The following is an 18,601-nucleotide window of genomic DNA, read 5'->3' as shown; positions in this document are numbered from 1 at the left end:
GACACTTGAAGTATTTACTGAATAAGTTGCCAGTCAAAGAAGTTGAGAATATTGAATATTGTGCATTGGGTCATAACTGGGTTTATGTACTTTCCTTCCCTTTGCAGATCTGATCCTTATACCCTTATCTTATATATGATGTAATATCATTTCATCCTGCTTTTTAGACAACAAACAAAAAGTGACCAAACCTGATCTGATCTGTAGCAGTTTCCCCTCGCTAAGGTGGTTAAATATTCCGCTTATAAATGCAGTATTTCAGACAAATGATTATTTTCTATAGTGGGTAAAAGCAAAAACATTGTTCCTGTAACAGTATCTGTTCTGGGGAAGAAGTAAGTAGTGATTGAAATGTCCTGCTGTTTATTTCAGGATACTGGAGAGCCACGTTGGTGGAAAGGAGAACTCAATGGTAAAGAAGGAGTCTTCCCAGATAACTTTGCTGTTCAAATACAAGAGTCTGATAAAGACTTCCCTGTAAGTTCTTATGTGTATTGTTTAGTATCACAAAAGTGTTGATGAAAATGCAAGGGATAGAGGACTTCACAGCACATTATGCTGCTTAAAATAGTAATACAATTGTGGCAGGTTTTAACTTTTTGTATTGGCTAGAAGAAGAAAGATTTATTGGCTGTATCAAAAAAGAAAGATTTAAAGGTTAATGTTTGCGTTAAACTTCTTAAATATTAAACTGAGGCATGTTTTTCGAGATTACCTGTAATTAATGTGGATGATTAGGTCATCTGGAAAAGGATATAGCTCTGATAACATGGTGTTGTGTATAACTGATTACTGAATTAAACGCTTACTGTTTTGAAAGGAGATAAGCAGTCAGTCTCTTCCATCTGTAGTCCTGTAAGTAACTATAACTGCAAAATGTTGAATGACCCCTGTGGGACCGACTGTGATTTTGTCATGTTAAGACTTGCCAGTAGGTTGCAGTGTGTGAAGGGTAATCTTTGGGGGGGATCTAGAAGTATTTTTTCACCATCTCATGTGCTAACTTGTAGAAATTAATCTTTTCACGTGGTACTCCTCGGTCTTGTAATTTTGGTTCTTATTTTATATTTTTTTTTGTTGAGATTAGTGTGATGTTTTGGTTCTGATAAGTTTGTGTAACAAAGATGGTTGTGTTAATTCAGAAATGTACATCAGCTCCAGATCAGAGCATCTAAATATTGAAGCCTGTATCTCATCAGAACAGATTTTGAGTTTCATGGTAATTTAGTGCCATTTGGTGTGGAATTGGAGACATTCACTAAGGATTGCTAGATACAACCTGACAGATAGGTTAACTTAGCATTTAAGCCCAGTTACCTAACATACACAGCAAGTCTAGTTACTCTAAGCCAGTGTTTTCTTTTCAAATTGATTCTTGGCTTTGCAAGGATGGCATAAATGCTGTAACATACAGCTGACTTGATTTGAGAGGTGGGTGGGTAGTATCGCTGTTTTGCCAAACAGAATTGCTCCCTTGAGAGAGAGAAAAAAATTATTCATTTACCGTAAGCAATGTTCCCTGTAGACAGACCTTGCTTTGATCCTTTATTCTGCTTTGTGTAATGTGTCTCAGTACAGGGATTCACCTTGTACTGAGCAGCTTTGAAGTTCAAGGCATTGGATGGCTGATTATTGTAATCAGCTATTTGATATCAACTTAATAAAACCACAGATCGGAATCAGATAATGGCACGTTGATGCTGAACTCTCAGAGTAATTGTTTTTTATATAGCCAGCAGTGCTGCACAGCTGGATAATGTATTTGCTTTTTTGGAAAGAAAGAAAGAAAATAAGGTCTTGTTACTTAAGTACACTAGCTTTTGTGGTCTCTGAAACTAGAGAAAGAAATTTAATATGGGTTTTCATGCTTGCTTAATTACATTTCACTTGTCAGAATAAAATCTTTTTGCATTAAGAAGAGCTTATTCAATAGCAGTAAGGGCACAGAAGTGAAACCCACCCATAGCAACTGTTTTGAAAACTCCCACTACAAGGCATTTTTGGCTATATTAGATGGTTTCAGCAGTGTTTGTATAAACAACAGTGTTTTTGTAGGCTTTCGTGATCATTTTATCAGTGAGTCTTGTCCTCAGAACAACCAGAAAGATACCTCTTCTAGAGCATTTTCATCAATCGGATTCTGAGGATGAGGTAGCTTGAGAGGTCTGTCCTGAGAGGTGCCAGTACTCCTTCAACAGGAGAGAGATTCAAATTCAATTTTACCAGTTTAAGGAAAGTGATGAGTGATTGTGTTTTAAGAATAGTTATTTTCAATGTACAGACTGTGGCACCGTAATACTTTGTAGATTTTTAATGGCTAGAGTAGTTTGTCCGCCTTTCCCACTTAAATATACAGTGATAAGGAAGCTCAAAACAATGTTTTTCCCGTAACTGCAGTGTTTACGTTGCAAACACTGCTAACTGTTTCTTTCTCTTGCACTGTTGTAAGATAGAAGTCAATTAATTGAAATAGTTCTTTTGATACTTAATTTAGAACCTTTTTTTTTTTAGTGAAAGTGACCATTCTTCGTTCAAAAACTTACCTGATCACGCTTTTAAACTTGCAGTGTACTAACCCAGATTGAGTTTTACATACTGAAATTAAAATGGGTGCCATCAGAGCAATTCTTTGGACTAGAAAAGATGTAACTCTTAATTTTTAGTTCTTCATACCTCTGCTGTTTATGCATGTTGCTGAAGCACTGATCTGAGATTTGAAGAAACCTGCGTTTTGTTCCTGGTTTTGCAACTGGCTGGCTGGTGGATATCAGAGGAATTAGAATTACTCCAGTTCTGTGTCTCCTGTCTGTGAATTGGTTGCCTCCTCTGTGAAATACTTTGAAGTCAGCTAGTAGACAAGCTGAACATTACAGTATGCAAAACAAAACACAAATAAGTCTGTCTTAGAGAATATCTGTTTGTTTATTTATTTGACTTTTTTTTCCTTTGTGTTTTGCAGAAGCCAAAGAAACCTCCGCCTCCAGTTAAAAGTCCAGGTACGTAGTATATGTGTGGTGGTAGGTGTCTGAGGAAATACTAAATTTCAGAAGCAGTGCATGACTTCAAAAGAAAATTCAGAAGTAGCTTTCTATTTCCTAGTAATGCAGCCACCCATAGTCACAGTTTGAGGTTACTTTTTATGCTTTATGTATTTTGCTGCTGCTATATATTTTTTGAAATTATGATGGAGCCTACTTTGGAAACATTTTAATACAGGCCTACTGTTTTCTGGGCTCAAATGAGTGTTTATAAATGGTGTTACATTCCTTGCAAAGGAGAAAATATAAACACAAATTAGTGTATGTCATATTTTCAGTTAGTGACTAAGATAATTAAAGCTCTTTGAGAAATGTCCTATGGTTTGTTCTTGCATTCAGCTCCAAAGCCTGAATTGCCAACTGGAGAGAAGAAATTACCTTCTTTGAGGCCTGAAGAAAAAGGTGAGACCAGTTTTCTTCATAGTGAATTTCAGACTATGCTCTTGTAAACGAGTTACAATTTTTAGCTTGGCTGCTCTTTGCAATAGGTACCTGTTTGGAAGACATCATACAGATTCTCTTGATACCATCTACTGAAGCTGTCATGTCTGTGATGGTATAGAAATGTCTTAGAGTGATTAGAAGAACTATACTTCCATGAAATGTGTATTTCTTGTTACTGCATTACATTCTGAAAAAAGTTGATTGCACTGCATAATAACATAGTTACTATGGAATTCATTTAAGTATAGTTCTGTGATAGTGACTGTAGTTTTGAATAGTAAGTTATTAGAAATGAAAACATTTGCTGCTACTTTTGAATGTTTTGGCCAAAAGTGATGAAAAATGTGTTTGAAAGAAATACAGGGAACAGTTACCACACTCCTTAGATAGATGTTACAGACACAACGGTCAGAAATTTGAGATTTTTTGTTTTGTTAATTCTTGCTATATTCCGTGTTTTCCAGTTCCACAGAATTTGGACATGTTTACCACTTTATTCTTAAAATTTAAAGGACACCTTTTTTCAGAAGCAAAGCTACTATTGTCACCCAAACACATTTCTAAAAGGCTTCTTTTCATATTTGAAAAACTTGCCAAGTCAAACTGTTAAAGTGTTTTGATTGTGTTAAAAGTCAGCAGCTTAAACAAACATGCTGGTTGGGTCTTAAAGTAAGAAATACTGATGTTACTGCAGCTTAACCATATTACAAAAACATACTGGGTTCTGTGAATAGTGAACTGTGGCTGACCATGGCTAAAAAGCATTTTGACAAGTAAGCTTGCTCGATGGGTTTCTTGGCTTCCTTGGGCAGTTTTTATAACCCACATTTGAAACAAAGCACATTCTCAGGTGTTTCATATGAATAATAGTTGTTAAAATCAGCTATGTTTCCTCTGCATGTGAGCAAACAAATTATTTTTAACTGTTGGAACAGTATCTTCAGGTGTGAATTGAGATGAACTGTATGATTCTAGAAATTTTGATCACTTGGCTCTTTGTAAGTTTAATTTTAAATAAACTGAAGTAAGTTTATTTTTTAGACTCGTTCTGTTTGTACTATGGTGTTAACCTTTGCATAGTTGAGTTCAACTGTTTGTGGAGGAATACAGGAAAAAATATTGAGTGACACTATCTAAAATGCTTAGGAACACGAAAACTTCTGAAAAACTAAGTAAGGCAGAGAACCATCCTTTACTGTGATACAGGAAATAATGGAGAAGTTTTGTCTTGTATTCAGTTGAAGGTCAAGTCTTAAAAGTTACTTATTTAGATAGCAGTAGTGTTTTACTAGAAGAAATGCCCATTTATCAATGTGGTTTTATTTGTGCAAAAATAACCATGTTAATACTAGTGATTTAATTCATTAAGTGTGAAATTGTACTGTAATTAGTTTTCAAAAAAATATTAATTGAGCAGCTCTAATCACAGGCTATCAAACCATGTAACTTTTTATGCCTATCGGCACACTAATAAATCTGCCTTTAATTGTGATCAAAAATTGATCAAAAATTAAAAGCAATACTCCTATAAGTATTTCTGTATTTATAGTGAAGAACACTTAGTGATGGTATATCGAAATTTTTGTCCAGTATAAATGTATTCAGATGAGTATTTTTATTTCCATTACTAAACTGCTCATTTTTAGCCAACCCTTTTTCATTGTGGATCAAAATCCAAAAAAGAGGCATGCCATTTTGTCCAGCAGAATTGTCCGATTTCTGTACTCATGGTCAATCTTGACCTTTGGTATTAATTTTTTCCACTTAGCTGTGTACGGTTTTTATATTCAGATTTTGAGTGGGAGTAATGGAAGGGAAAACTGACAGATGATAATTCAGGAATCCAATTTGATGACAGCATTTTTTGTGCCCTGTTTATAAACTCACTTATTCTTAAAAACGAAAGGCATCATTCTCAACTTGTGTTCAGCATAGCTAAAATAAAGCTAATTGATCTTCAGCAATACTAAGGGCTATTGGGCATTTAAAATTTAAATCTTGCCTAGAGGATCAGTAGGCAGAAGTGGCAGCCCTGATAACAGGCTGTTTTACACAGGACAGTCAGCACCACCATGTGGCAAAATCCTTCCACTACTTCAGTATTTTATTTTTTTTAACTCAGTATTAAGAGAGACTGGCAGGGGATGCCAACCAGTTTAGATTTTTTTGTTCATACCTCCACCTAATGTTCAAATGTCCCAAAGCAGGAAGACAGTTCTGCCCCGGATAATGCTTTTTTGCAGATGTATCTCTATGATCTGTTTACTTCCAAGTATTCCTGTGAAAGAAAACCGGTGTTTTCCCTTCTCACAGTTGGAGGGCTGACACTCAGGTGCTGCAGGACTTGTCCAAAGGAAGTCAGTCATAGACCTGGCAGTTCAGGCACTTAGCTGGGATGGAGCTGAAGCAAATTTCCAACCCTACCCCCAAATCCAGAGCATTTTACATGAGAGCAATACTTGGTTAAGAGCAAAGTCATAGGAGGGGAGGATGGGGAGAATCAAAGCTGAAGGTCAGTCTCTCCATCCTAGTTTACTGATTTACTGCCCTGTAAGGGCAGTAACTGTAAAGGACTGTAACTCCTTACTGTAACCCAACAATAATCTTTTAAATCTTCAGTGCTTTATGCACGCCTGACTGAGCTGTAGCGCAGTTTTACAAGGAAAAGCAGAAGGCACGCTCTGGATATCCCACAGGGTGTGATTAGGGAACACGGGTTGAAGACTATTCAAATAACATTTGTGAAGCAGCTTGAATTTTTCAGTGCCACATAGAATATATATCAGCTCCTCTGGACAACATTCAACTAGGTCATGCAGTCATTGAACAATAAATTTAGCTTTTTTTGTTTGTTTGATTATCCATACTTAATTTGTATCTTGAATTTGTAGGAGGATAGGCTTTATTTAAAACAAATTCAGTTATTCAGGTAAACATTCTTTTTTCCCCCCTTTTTTCCATAGATAAATTATGCTGTTGGTGTGTATGGAAGAAGTCTAGTTACAACAAAATAAAAAAACCAAACCCTACCTTTTTAAGAGGAGATAAGATGAATTCATAGAAAAGGGAAAGCAGTAGCAGTACAGAGAATTCTTGGTTCTTAGCTGTTGTTTGCAGTGCAATAATGCGAATCCAAAATTTCTTACTACTGTTTCATGTCAGTAGAAAGATGTTTTGCTTACTTTAATGTTTTTTAAGTTCAGGTAAGTAGTTTGTATGTTTTGGTAAGGTATCCCTTAAGACACTTGCATATCTATTTTTCACTTTTATCTGATCTTCAAAGAAAGTATTTCTGACAGCAGTTGCTTTCTAATTGATTAGCGTTGTAAGAATTCTAGACAACATGGGTTTTTAAAATGTTGTGTTGACTTATTTTGTCAGATGAAAAAGGAGCTTTGGATCAGAAGCCTTTGAAGCCGCAGGCTCCTCAAGTACCACCCAAGAAGCCTATTCCTCCAAGCAAGACTAACAGCTTACTGAGAGCAGGGCTTCTGCACCCAAAACGTCCAGATAAACCTGTTCTGCCATCTTCGGTATCCAGGTCAGTATAACTTAAATCGTATACACCAAGTATATTTTATTTGGTTTGTTGTTCTATCTTCCCTCATGGATGAGGTGGAAGGAAACGTAGGTTTTAAGGTTGAAAAGGATGGAAGGATAAGTTTTGCATTATACCTACCAGTGTCTTGGTTCTCCAGGTCTTTATCAATGTGAACTTACAACTTGCTAATTCTTTGAGATTGAATCCATCTCAGAGTAAATATTACAGCATAACTAACCATGGGGCAGATGAAGTTACAAATCTGTGGACTGCTTTGCTTTAAGCCTACCCCATAATGAAGAAGTTGTAGCTACAGTAGCAGTATGGTGTCAATCTGTGGACGTGGCACTTGAGAATTATTATTGTGTTGGAAAAAAAATGAAGATTTGAGGCGCATCAACATTAAATGTTTCAGCACTTTATATAGAGTAAGAGAGATGAAAAGGAAGAGTTGAGCACAGTTAGTACCTGTGCTAAAGGTACTTAGTGTAGCTCAAGTGCTGTTCTGGGGAAGAAAGCACTTATTACAGAACCACATCCAGTCTCTGTCTTGAGTATTCTCAGTGGAGTTACTGGGCAAACAGGGAGGGTAATAGTAAGTAAGCGCTCTCTTTTTCTTTTAGATCGGCTTTTAAATTTTTTTTTCTCATGAGTTTGTAACAATTACGGTGTTTCACTAAGACTAATTTTACGTCAATAAAACCCACACACATCCAGTTTCCCTTTCTGCCTCCATCAAAGTATTTGCCAGATCCTTACCCAAAACTGTAGATAAACTGCTGATGGGTAACTATTCCTTTGGGATGTTTAGCTGACTTGAAAGAACCATAAGAAAGTAAGGTCATGATGAACTTGGCCTTGTACAAATAAAGGAGCAGATAGCTGCTAACATCAAAGAGCTTGCACCTTAAATAACTGTAAAGATACAGGGTGGCAGCAAGCATTTGTCAAGGTTTATCTTTTTTTACAGCGGGTCCTGTACAGCTGAACCAAAAAGAAGAGTATCTAAAGGGAGAAGGCAGTGAGGAGGAGGGCAGTGGGGAAAGGGAGTGTGGGTAAAGCACACGCTTTGGACGGTTGACTCCAACAGAGGACAATCTAGGCAGAGCTGCCTCTGATCCCACCCTGCACAGCCCTGGGAACACTGGATGCCTGACTGAAGAGTTAGACCATTGCCACTTTACTGCTGTTTAGGTTTTCAGTATGTAATGATAGATCACTTGGTATTTTGGAGTTTCCCGAGTAAAGACTTTTTTTTTTAAAAACCACAAGTCATGATCTCCTCCCCCTTTTTAGAAAATAATTGTGGCTATAAAGGGATACAGATGTGTGGTTAAATAGAGGTCTGTAGTAAACTGTGGTCCTTCAGTAATTGAAAACTTTAAATCTTAGGGGTATTTAAATATATTTAAATGTCTGAAAGTTTAACATTGCTGTAGGAAGAGAAGGCTGCTATCTCTTTTTCTACTGCAGTAAAACTTCCAAATAAAGGATTTGGGAGATGAGTTAATGACATGGACACACTGAAGCTGACAACTGGTCCATTTGTATACTTTATTTTTATGTGGCATAAATGATGGCAAGAATTGTAAAAGAAAATGTCATCGGTTCTTTTTTGTTTGTTTTGGTGACGGGTTTTTTTGTGTGTGTCCCTTGATGATGTTACCAGACATGCAAAGAATGCATGGTAGGATAAAAGCCATATATACAAGGTACTTTATTCTGTACCCAGAAAGAATAACTTGTTCTTGGCAGCTTTTTTCTTTACAGGAAGATTTTGATTTAAAGGAGTCTGAGTATGCTTCTGAATATTTCAAGAGATATTACTGAAGGTGCTGTTCAGCTCTCTTGTTTTCTGTTGCATTGAAGTGCAATATTGTAGGTTTAAATGCCAAAATGTGCCAAAATGCCCTGTAGTAAAAATTTTCTACTATTTTTACAAGGGGATTGTACGTGTTTGACAACTCTGCAAGAGCTGGAACAGAAAAACTGGTTTTTATAGGACTGGAATTGCTCTCCGAAAGACTTGATTTTAAGCAAAGCTTTAGAAAATCTACTGAAATTTTTTCTTTTACTTCTGTTTCTTGGTATGTTGTAAACTATTTAATCTCTTGACTAGGTATGCCTTGTCTTTTTTTTTCTTACTGCAGATCTAATGGAGAAGTTGTTTCTCTTCGACCAAAATCTGAAGTTGAGCCAGTAGCAAAACCCAAGTTAGACTCTGAACCATTACCACTTAGACCAAAATCAGTAGAGGTAGATTCACTTGTGGTAAAGAGCTCTAAAGAATCAGGTAAGAAAAGAATAAAAGTTCTTTTGTGTCTTTCTGTTTTGAATTGCAGTATTTTACAAGGCTAGAATAAGCTTTTTAAGTAACTTACTCAAAATGCCATGGAGTGCAGTTACGCCTGTTCAGTAGGAAGTATGGTTTTTTTAGAACTGCTGTAGGTAACTGAAGGTAAGAGTCAGCAAGCGACGAACAGATGTCAGTAAGCTATTTGGAGGTAGTTGATGAGCTCTGTGTTGTAACAGATGACAGGAAGGGAGAAATGTAGGTAGCGGTTTGTTTTTCTAATTTGAAAGCATGGTTTTTTGCTGCCACTTTTGTCTTGCATTTTTATGAAATTGTTTTCCTTACTGACTGGTTCTGTTTGTTCTGCTCTTGCATTTCAGATAACTTTTGCTTTTCTAGCTAACTTGCATATTTTTAGTAATGCCGTTACTTTCAGCATTCTGTGATTAAGTTCGTAGCTATTCTAGATTATGACTTTATCATACTTTAAATTTGGGCCAGCATGGAGCATTGTACATTTGAATTTCATGCTTATGGCTTTGCTTAATGCACCTTGGGCCAAACCTGGCATCCTTTTATGTCTAAATTTGTCCAGTAGAAACCTTGATACTGGTTAAAGCACCTGCATTAATGGTCAGGCTCTCTGAGCTATTATATAGTTAACTTTTGTCCTTTACTGACAGCGCAACTGGTTTCAGTCCTCCGTGTGCCTCTTGGGCAGAGAACATCTGCTGTGGGCATATTTTTTTTATACTCTAAATTATTTCTATTGTATGATTAACACTGCAGAAAAAGCTTTAGTGAATTATACCTGCAGCATTTGGCTTGCATATCTCCAATTACAACCTTTCATCTCAGAAAAGGTTTTAGTATTAATACATTTTGAAATAGTATAACTGGATCTATCTTTTTTTAGGCCAATTATGATATGCAGGTTGTAGAATAGCTGGTCCTAAAGTGTAATAAATTCATCTGGAAGATAAAAATAATACATTAAAAAACTGAAGCAGTTTATGAATAGAAAAGAGTACTCCTGACTTTTCCATTAAGCCTTTTAATAAAAATGTACTTCTAAGCTTAAATGCTTTGTATGAGGAAAGGTTAGTTCATGTATGGTTTTAATATAGAAGTTACATTTTTCTGAGCCATAAAAAGCTGGACTTCAACAGGTATTAAAATGTCCTGGAAATACTACAAATATTATCAGTGTTACCCTAAAGTATTTATAAGTTCTTTTTTTTATTCCCCTGTAAAATTTATGCATATGCTATGATATGCCTTGTTTTAAAGGTTTTGAATTGGCAGTTTAAATAGACGCAATAGTTAAAGATGAGTTTGAGTGAGGGTACGGAAGAAACACTTTCAAGCCAAAGTAAGCTGAGAGATGAAAGAGCAATGCACAACCTAGCCTTAAAAATGTAAGCCTTGTCCCACTACTTAGATGTTTATCTCTAGGATTGTGCTAGATGTGTCCCTGTATAGCATAGTGTCATTTACGCCCAGGAAAAAAATGCCCCATGAAAGCAGGTGGAATGTCGTTTTTTTTTTTTCTTTAGGTGAAATTATCTTGATCTTTAATAACCAGAGCAGCAACATAGTAGCTGTGATATTAGGTATTCATATATAAAACCCCCCTGATTTTATACAGATTTAGAAAAAAAAAATAATCTATGAATTCTGACTTGCTAACACAAGATTTTACAGGCTCGTGGAGAAATTCAAGATTTTAATACCTAGATGGGGCAGGGGACAGGGGTGCATGACTAGCAAGTGGGCGAGATCTGTTCAGTGGTCCTTGTTTGCTGCGGAGCAAAGCGAAAGAGGCTCAGACAGTGCATGCAGGGATGCAGCACTGACAGTGTCAAGGAGCTGCTATTTAAGGAAAGTTTCAAAAATCCTCTGCTATTTGCAACTGCCCTTGTTTAAAATCATCTGTGTAAGTCACTTGTAGTTTTACTACTCTTGTGAAAAGAGACTAGTCCAAACTCCTGCCAGTAAAATGTAATGAATCTCATGCTTTATGTCTCTCTATGCATTCTGCTGCTAAAGACATAATACTCCATGCAGCAGCTAAGGCTATATAAAGCTCCAGAGGTGTTGGGTCCTTATATATAGTTTAAGATGTTTTAATCTTGCAAGAACTAGAATAAATGCTAAAACATGGGGGGAAATGTATGGCTGGGATTGGTAGTAACTGTGTTAGCAGGGTATCTATTTTTTTTTTTCTCCACCCCCCCCCCCCCCCCCCCCCCCCCGATTGAGATCGTGAAATGAATGAATTTTTAGAAAACCAATTTCTTGAAGTACGGGTCTTATTTTTTTGCAGCTTAGTTTGACCATGAAGTGTGATATAGGTTGAGTCACTTCCAATTTAGCCTAAGGAAAAGCTGTAAATATTCTGTATCTAGAGGAAAAAACAACCCACCCCATACCATAATTATACCCCCAGCCATCAGATAAGGACAAGTACTCAAAAAAGATTCAGAAACATCGATCGTGTTGCAATACCTCCTCTTGAAGCTTTATTTGAAAAATTGCATAAATGTTTCTCTGTTTGATTAGAATTAAAGTACTGTAAAAGACTAAAGCTGTGATACTAGCATGCTGAACATGTAAAGCAATTCTGTTTCTTCTACAAATGTTTCTTTTTCCTGCTTTGTAAAATAATTTTTTTGTTCAGAATCTTTTTCTAGACATTCCTCTCCTTGACTTTTCTTTCCAGATTTTGTTTCCTATCCTGTTTGCCATGTTTCCCTTCTTACGTATCAGGAAATTACCCTACCCTTCTCCATTTTGGTAAGATAACAATCTATAAGGAAATCCAAATGCTTTATGCCGTACGCATAGCCGCCTCTTAACGTCATAAGCGTATTTTTCAGTTGCAGTTATTGATACTAAAATTTTTGGGTTTAAATTTCAAATGCTTTTTTTTGTTTGTTTGAATGCCTGTTTTCTGTAGCTGTTAAAGAAGAAGTTACTTTAAGTATACTTTTCAATTAGGAACTTGTGGGGATAAAAAAAAAGAGAAAAAAGAAAAACTTCACAGTCCAGCATAGTGTTTTTAGTGAAATGCATTCAATACTTATAGCAATTCTGGTGTATGTAGGTTGAATGGCTTTATCTTTCTGTACACACAAATTATGCGATTATGAAGCCTTTGGGCACTGAATCCACTAGTGTTGGCTATCTAGTATCACAAGTCTTTCAAAAATACTATTTTACGAGTTATGTATTAGGCACGTGCTTAACTGTAGCAAATACCTTACTATTGCTCGACTGCATATTTAAATATTCTAAAGCCTCTATCTGTCCCCTAAATTTTTTGGGTGCAATCTCAGCAAGATGAGTAGTAGGAAAAAAGGGCTGCCATCTTCTCTTACTCTGCAGATTCATGTAAGGTTTTGTCTTCTAAAATATTGGATACGTTTCACTTCTGTTACGGGTTTTTAAACCCCAGCCACATGAGATGTTGGAACCATAATTTCTTTAGACACCCCTTCAGCTTTGCTTCTTTTTGTGAAGGCTTTTTAAGACAAACTGGTATGAATACATTGAAGCGTTCACAAATCTTAACAAAAAGTCTCGCCTAATTGTATCTCTTAAAACTTCTAACAGTTCTGTACTGTACGGATCCATGTTAAGCTTGCAGAAGAGACATTTCTAATAGTTTGTCCTAAGTAACTGTTTAAACTTAGCTCATCTTTCTAGAAAGAAAGGTGCTCTCGCTCAGCCTTAAAATAATTTTTTGACTCAAATTATCCCCAGTTGTATGATATTGCACTTCTGGCTTTATGATGGGATTTCCTTTAACTATTACTCACAGGCTGTCTGTAAGAAAGTTAATCGATAAATCACTTTATGGGTGCGAATTCTGAACTTTCAGTGGGTTTCATCAGTATCTCTGTTGGTTTCAGTGGGGACAAGCTTTCTCCTAAGATAATTAAAAATGCTGTTTAAAAAGAAAAACACATACCCACAACAAAACAAAAAAACCCCATCCACCACCAAAACCACAAACCTGAATCCTCACCAGCCTGTGTTTTAATTTCTTCCCTGTACCAAAGCAACAAAATGGAAAGGTAAAAAGAAAAATGAAAGTACAGTCAGAATTCCCTCTGGCTGTAATGTGCTGGTAATATTTTAACGCTGAGCAATTGTCTTAGGTGTAGCAATTTCCTTTAGAAACTCTTACAGATAGAAAAAACCCTCCTGGCTTTTAGTGTCATCCTACCATCTATATTTAAATCATATACAATTCAAGACTGTAGTAGTCTTCATCTTAAAGCGCTGTCAAATCCTGTGGGTTTTTTCAGACGTACACATTATTCTTAATATATTCATAATATTCTTAGTATGCCTGATGTTTACATTGTTCCTGGAGACAGGGCTGGCATTACAGCCATAAGAGCAACTCAATTTGCAATTTTTATTTAAATTTACTGCCAAATGATTTGTCATTTCTGCAGAATGACAAAAGGAGGATTGTTTAAAGGCAAAATTTACTGAGATGGAGGGGAAAAGGCATATAAATTTTTTCCTGCCTTCTTATTAAAAAGGTAGCAATACCTAACTAACTTAAGTCCTGATTTACATTTTGGCATGGGTTAGTGCTCTGGGATTACTGACAATTGATTAAAGAACATAAAGATATACCCCTTGGTCACTGTTGCTTGACTTCTTAGAAGTTAAATATTTTATTGGCACAGACTACAACAGAAATACTTTCATAGTTATTTATTTTTCCCCTCATCCTCTTTTCCATCAGCCGCTTGCCATTCATCACTCTTCTGTTTCTTCCTACTTTGTTTTTCTTCCCACTTTTTTTTAATTGCAAATATGATTACATGTTTACAAAACACTGTTTTTACATTCTCTTTAATAACATTAAAAAGCAGCAAACCTGATTGGTAACAGATAGTGTTATAAAAGCTTGCAGATCAACAAGGCAACAGATGATGAAGTAGGTAAGTTCAGGGATGTCCGAAAGATGCGAATATTTTAAGGACTTCAAGGATAGCAACACAGAGAAGACGACATTAAAATCAGTTAAAACGTCCAGTGGAAAACCTAGTTCCTACAGGTATAAATTAGTTTTGATGAAGCATGTGTAAAAATTGGAGTAATCAGATGACTTGGAGTCATCCAAACACTGAAGTGGTATGAATGGTCTGACCCAGTGTTCTTAGAGCTTTTTTCTTATATGACCTCTTGCTGTAGCTTCAAAATGAATGAGAAAATAGGGAAAGAAGGTGTCATAGCTTCTGTTTTAATAAATCATAATGTCATGTAAAAATCAGAGGTTGCAAAAAACCCCCAACAACTACCACCCCACCCCCCGAAAAAAAAACCAACCCAAACCTTGAATGTTACTTTTGGTGCCCATAGTAAATGCTGTGTGGTGTTTTAGTTAAACATTTAGAGTCTCTAGAATAAGTCTAATGAATTTGTGTTGTAAAATCATATATTGTATCCATAATCTTATGTCATGCTTAAATCAAAAACCTATCTCGTTGCACATCTGTTGGCAGGTAAGTATTATTGTTATTTTTGTGGAGAAACAGTTAAGAAGTCCAGTTGTTAATGAGGTGAACTACTTATGTTATTAGATTAGATATGTTCTGTTCTTCCTCTTAATAGGCTTTTTCCTAAGGTTGCCTCTTCCCATAGGATGTAAAGAATTTGTACTAATCTAAGAAAGAGTTTACCTAAAGCTATGAGCGTAAAAAGACTAATCAGCAAAGAGAGCTATATGATTTAATAAAGTATAAGAATAGAGTTTTGAAATGTTTTATTACAGACTTTGTCTAAAGAAAATACATTACTTCATAAAGTACTGTATGTGAAAAAACTGCCCTGCACAGAAATATTTGCAGTTAATGTCTTGTTAACTTACTTTCATGAACTTGTGAACATGTACTTTACCACGTTGCTTTTATTTTTGTCTTAGTCACTAAACTTTGGATTTTCATGCTTTTCATGCAAGTTTAGCGATAAGAAAATATGCTCTCTTAAAGAGTTGAATATGGCATGTCTCAATTGTTTTTAATTTTTTTCAGAAAACAGTCATAAATATATTTTTCTCCAGATACTTGCTAGGTCTGTTTTATGCTGGCATGTTACTATGGCACTTTTTCTGTTGAAAAATTGAATTTAACTGCTAGTTGAATCAACTCATAATTTTTTTCAAGGGGGAAAATGTAGTTTCCCAGTTATACTGAAGTCATGTAGTTGTTTCATATGGCTCATGTGTTATGTATGCTGAAAATCTTTGAAACATTAAGAATTCTGGTAAATTATTTATTTGTTTTGTCTTAAGGAAAAAAGTGTTAAAGAACACAGCAAAACCTTTGGTCTTGATGATGGTCTGTACTTTCATCTTTTTCTAGATCTGTTAAGCTTTGATGATGTAATAGCTACCTCAGATAATCTGTCACACCCTACTGCAAACCGACCCAAGATGCCTGGTAGGAGGCTGCCTTCACGTTTCAATAGCAGTAGTCCTGTGAGTATATTGGGTGTGTTTTCCTACTAAACTAAGAACTAACTAACCACGAAACAGGGTTGCACTGGGAAGCAGTCTTACGAACCATTTACCTGAGAGTGAAATGCAAAATGCTGCAGAGGTTCAGTTCCTATAGACTTTGTCTACAGGAATATCCATTCCCAGGAGGGAAACGTATGTAAGAGAAACAACGTGACTGCGTTGCAGCTGAAGGAGTTTTTCTGTTCTGTGGGGTATTACTGCAGTAAGTACACAGCTTTTCTAGCATCACTGATGATGAAATAGGTGTTGTACATACATACAACTCTGAAAGTGTCTTTAGTGTCTTACAAGCCTAACAATATATAGTCTTTGGCCACAACAAATTTGTAATTTAACGTTGCTGTAATGTGGGAGTTGTGATCTCGTGTGCCTAAGACATGAGATTGTCAGACCATGAGAAGCAGGTGGTGCAGAGTCCTTGAAATCAATTGGATGTTGTATAGTTCAGTCATGCCAGCTACAATCTACAGTTACTGCCTGTTAATGTTCATGTTTTATGAAAGCACCTACAGGCTCCCAAAAGCATCAAGGCCTTGTTATGTTAAGTACTGCAGAGATGCTTGAAAATCCTGCCCAAGATTCCTATGTTTGATTTAAATTCAGCTGAATGAGTATTGTGGGGAAGGAAAGTTCTGACTGGCAGGGGAAGAAAACCATGGTACCATGGTTGTCTAGCAATTTAAGTTTGTGTTTGTTTTTTTTTTCTTTTTACTATTGCATCTTTAGAAACATGTGACAGTTCTTTCTTTTATTTACATTTTTAATTTTTTTTTTAATTCTGAAAACCTTTTCATTTTTTATGAATGGTTTACCAGGCAAGTCAAAATGTGAGTCCAGAAAAAAATTTGAAGGTGCAGAAAGAAGAAGAAAGTGCCAAACCAAAGCCAGTTGAAACGAAAAAGGTATGATACCAAGGAGCTAGAAAAGTACTAGGCAGCTAGGTGTTCTGTTCATCTTGCTCATATTTCCAGTTTAGATTGATGCAACCACCTAAATGCAAATGATTGTATTTAAATGCAAGTGAGCCATGTCATTTAGTATAAAGTTCATATTAGAAATTTTAGTATAAAGTTCATTTATACTTTAGTATAAAGTTCATCAGTTCTGATGAGAACTATTGTAACAGGTAACATGAAACTATGGTGTCATTTCCTAAATAAGCTTCATGTCTGCTCAGCCTTTAGTTTCCTGACAGACAGAACAACTGAGCAGATCAGAAAGGTGCACAAAAGATTGTTTATAATGAACCAGTGGGCTCCATTAAATCACTTTTTTTAAAGTGTAGAGAACTGCAGTGTGAGCACTTCTTTTAGTGACTACATGAACCTCAGGGAAATGCTTGATACAGAGCTGTATAAAATAACTGTATCTCGTATACTACAGCAGTCCATTTGAACTGGACATTGTTTTTTACCTTTTGGGTAGAAAATTAAGGAACTTTGTGCACACATAGCTCCCATAACAGTACAACCTGTATGCTGTAAGAGGTCAGTATGATTTCATTTCTTAGCTTTCACTGATGTGTTTTTTCAGCCATCTGCATTCAGTCCACCAATTCCATCTTCATCTCAGAGACCAAGTTCTGTTATACTCAACTTTTTTCCTGGAGACATCCAACTTAAAGGAGAAACAGACGATGAAAAAATATCTGTGGAAGAGCTCAAGACTCAGATTAATGATTTGATGGGTTTAGTAGACGTGCTGAAGAAAGAACATGGGTAAATATTTTCCTTCTCAATCTTCAAAGGGATATAGACATCTTCCAAGTGTCTTTTAATGTCAAACTTCTTAATAACAAAAAAAAAAGAAAAAAAAGAAAAAAGCTATTCTATATTAATAATAATTTAGAACTTTCTTTAGAAGTTGATCCAACTAGATGTCCTAAATACGTACAAATTTTATGTCAGAGTATCTTTGGAATTTGTACACATTTTTTCCTTCCTACTTTGTGCTCCTGCATTCGTTACAGCTTTTTGAAAATATTTCTTAAACAGTTAGTACTTTTGCTGTCAGGAAAAGTAGATAATTTTTGTGGTATTTTACATAGGTACATGTGCCGGCCTTGTGTAACACTGTGCACAAGTAATTGCTGTATTGACGTGACTGGTAGTAGGGAAAGATATTACTGAGCTTTTCAAAATGATGATCATGGTGGCCTCGTCATCTATGTGCGTTGTGTTTGAAGAATGATGTAGAAGAAAAATGTGATTGGTGTTTGAGTAAAGCAGTAAAGACCAATCTGTGGGAAATTTACCTTCTTCTGTTATTAGTTTTACAGCACAAACATTCATTCTGGTGCTGTTTAAATGATGACTAGTGCTAACCAAACCGGCTTTTAGAGTGACCTCTTGAGAGGTTATAAAGCATCAGGATCAGTTCGTCTCCAAAGCAAACTAATAAACTATGAGTTCTGGAGATTAATGAACTGGTTCTTCAGCGACTTGTTGATAATTCTTAGCACTTTCTTGCCTGAACATAGTTATGGAATAAAACATGTTTTAGGAACTTTCTGTTGTAAAGATTTTCTATTCTCTATCTAGAAGTTGCCAGGTTATTTTGGTTTAAATTCAACTCTCCAAGTAAAATAACAGTACAAATTTTTAAGTAGCCTACTTAAAATAGTGATTATAAGTCAGGGATAAGTGTGTAGTGATAGGTAAGAAGTGTTGAGAGTTGGTGGAAGCTTGTGGTCCACCAAATTTGAACTGGTCACCAGTGCACGAGTGAGCATGTAGTTATAT

General features: G+C 35.9%; 1 protein-coding gene across 1 annotated transcript in view; it reads left to right on the top strand.

Annotated features, from left to right (window-relative positions):
• The window catches only part of CD2AP (CD2 associated protein), an 86,016-nt gene that overhangs the window by 63,713 nt on the left and 3,702 nt on the right, over positions 1-18,601 (top strand). The window contains exons 9-16 of the mRNA XM_059829906.1: positions 373-477; positions 2,960-2,996; positions 3,378-3,440; positions 6,864-7,023; positions 9,174-9,316; positions 15,703-15,833; positions 16,676-16,762; positions 17,394-17,578. Of these exons, the coding sequence (XP_059685889.1) occupies positions 373-477; positions 2,960-2,996; positions 3,378-3,440; positions 6,864-7,023; positions 9,174-9,316; positions 15,703-15,833; positions 16,676-16,762; positions 17,394-17,578 (911 nt within the window). The remainder of the gene's footprint in view (positions 1-372; positions 478-2,959; positions 2,997-3,377; positions 3,441-6,863; positions 7,024-9,173; positions 9,317-15,702; positions 15,834-16,675; positions 16,763-17,393; positions 17,579-18,601) is intronic.

The sequence above is a fragment of the Gavia stellata genome, chromosome 2 (genome assembly GCF_030936135.1).
Source record: "Gavia stellata isolate bGavSte3 chromosome 2, bGavSte3.hap2, whole genome shotgun sequence".
Classification (NCBI taxonomy): domain Eukaryota; kingdom Metazoa; phylum Chordata; class Aves; order Gaviiformes; family Gaviidae; genus Gavia; species Gavia stellata.
The sequence above is the reverse complement of the archived record's forward strand: the minus strand, read 5'-3'. Positions and strand labels throughout refer to the sequence as shown.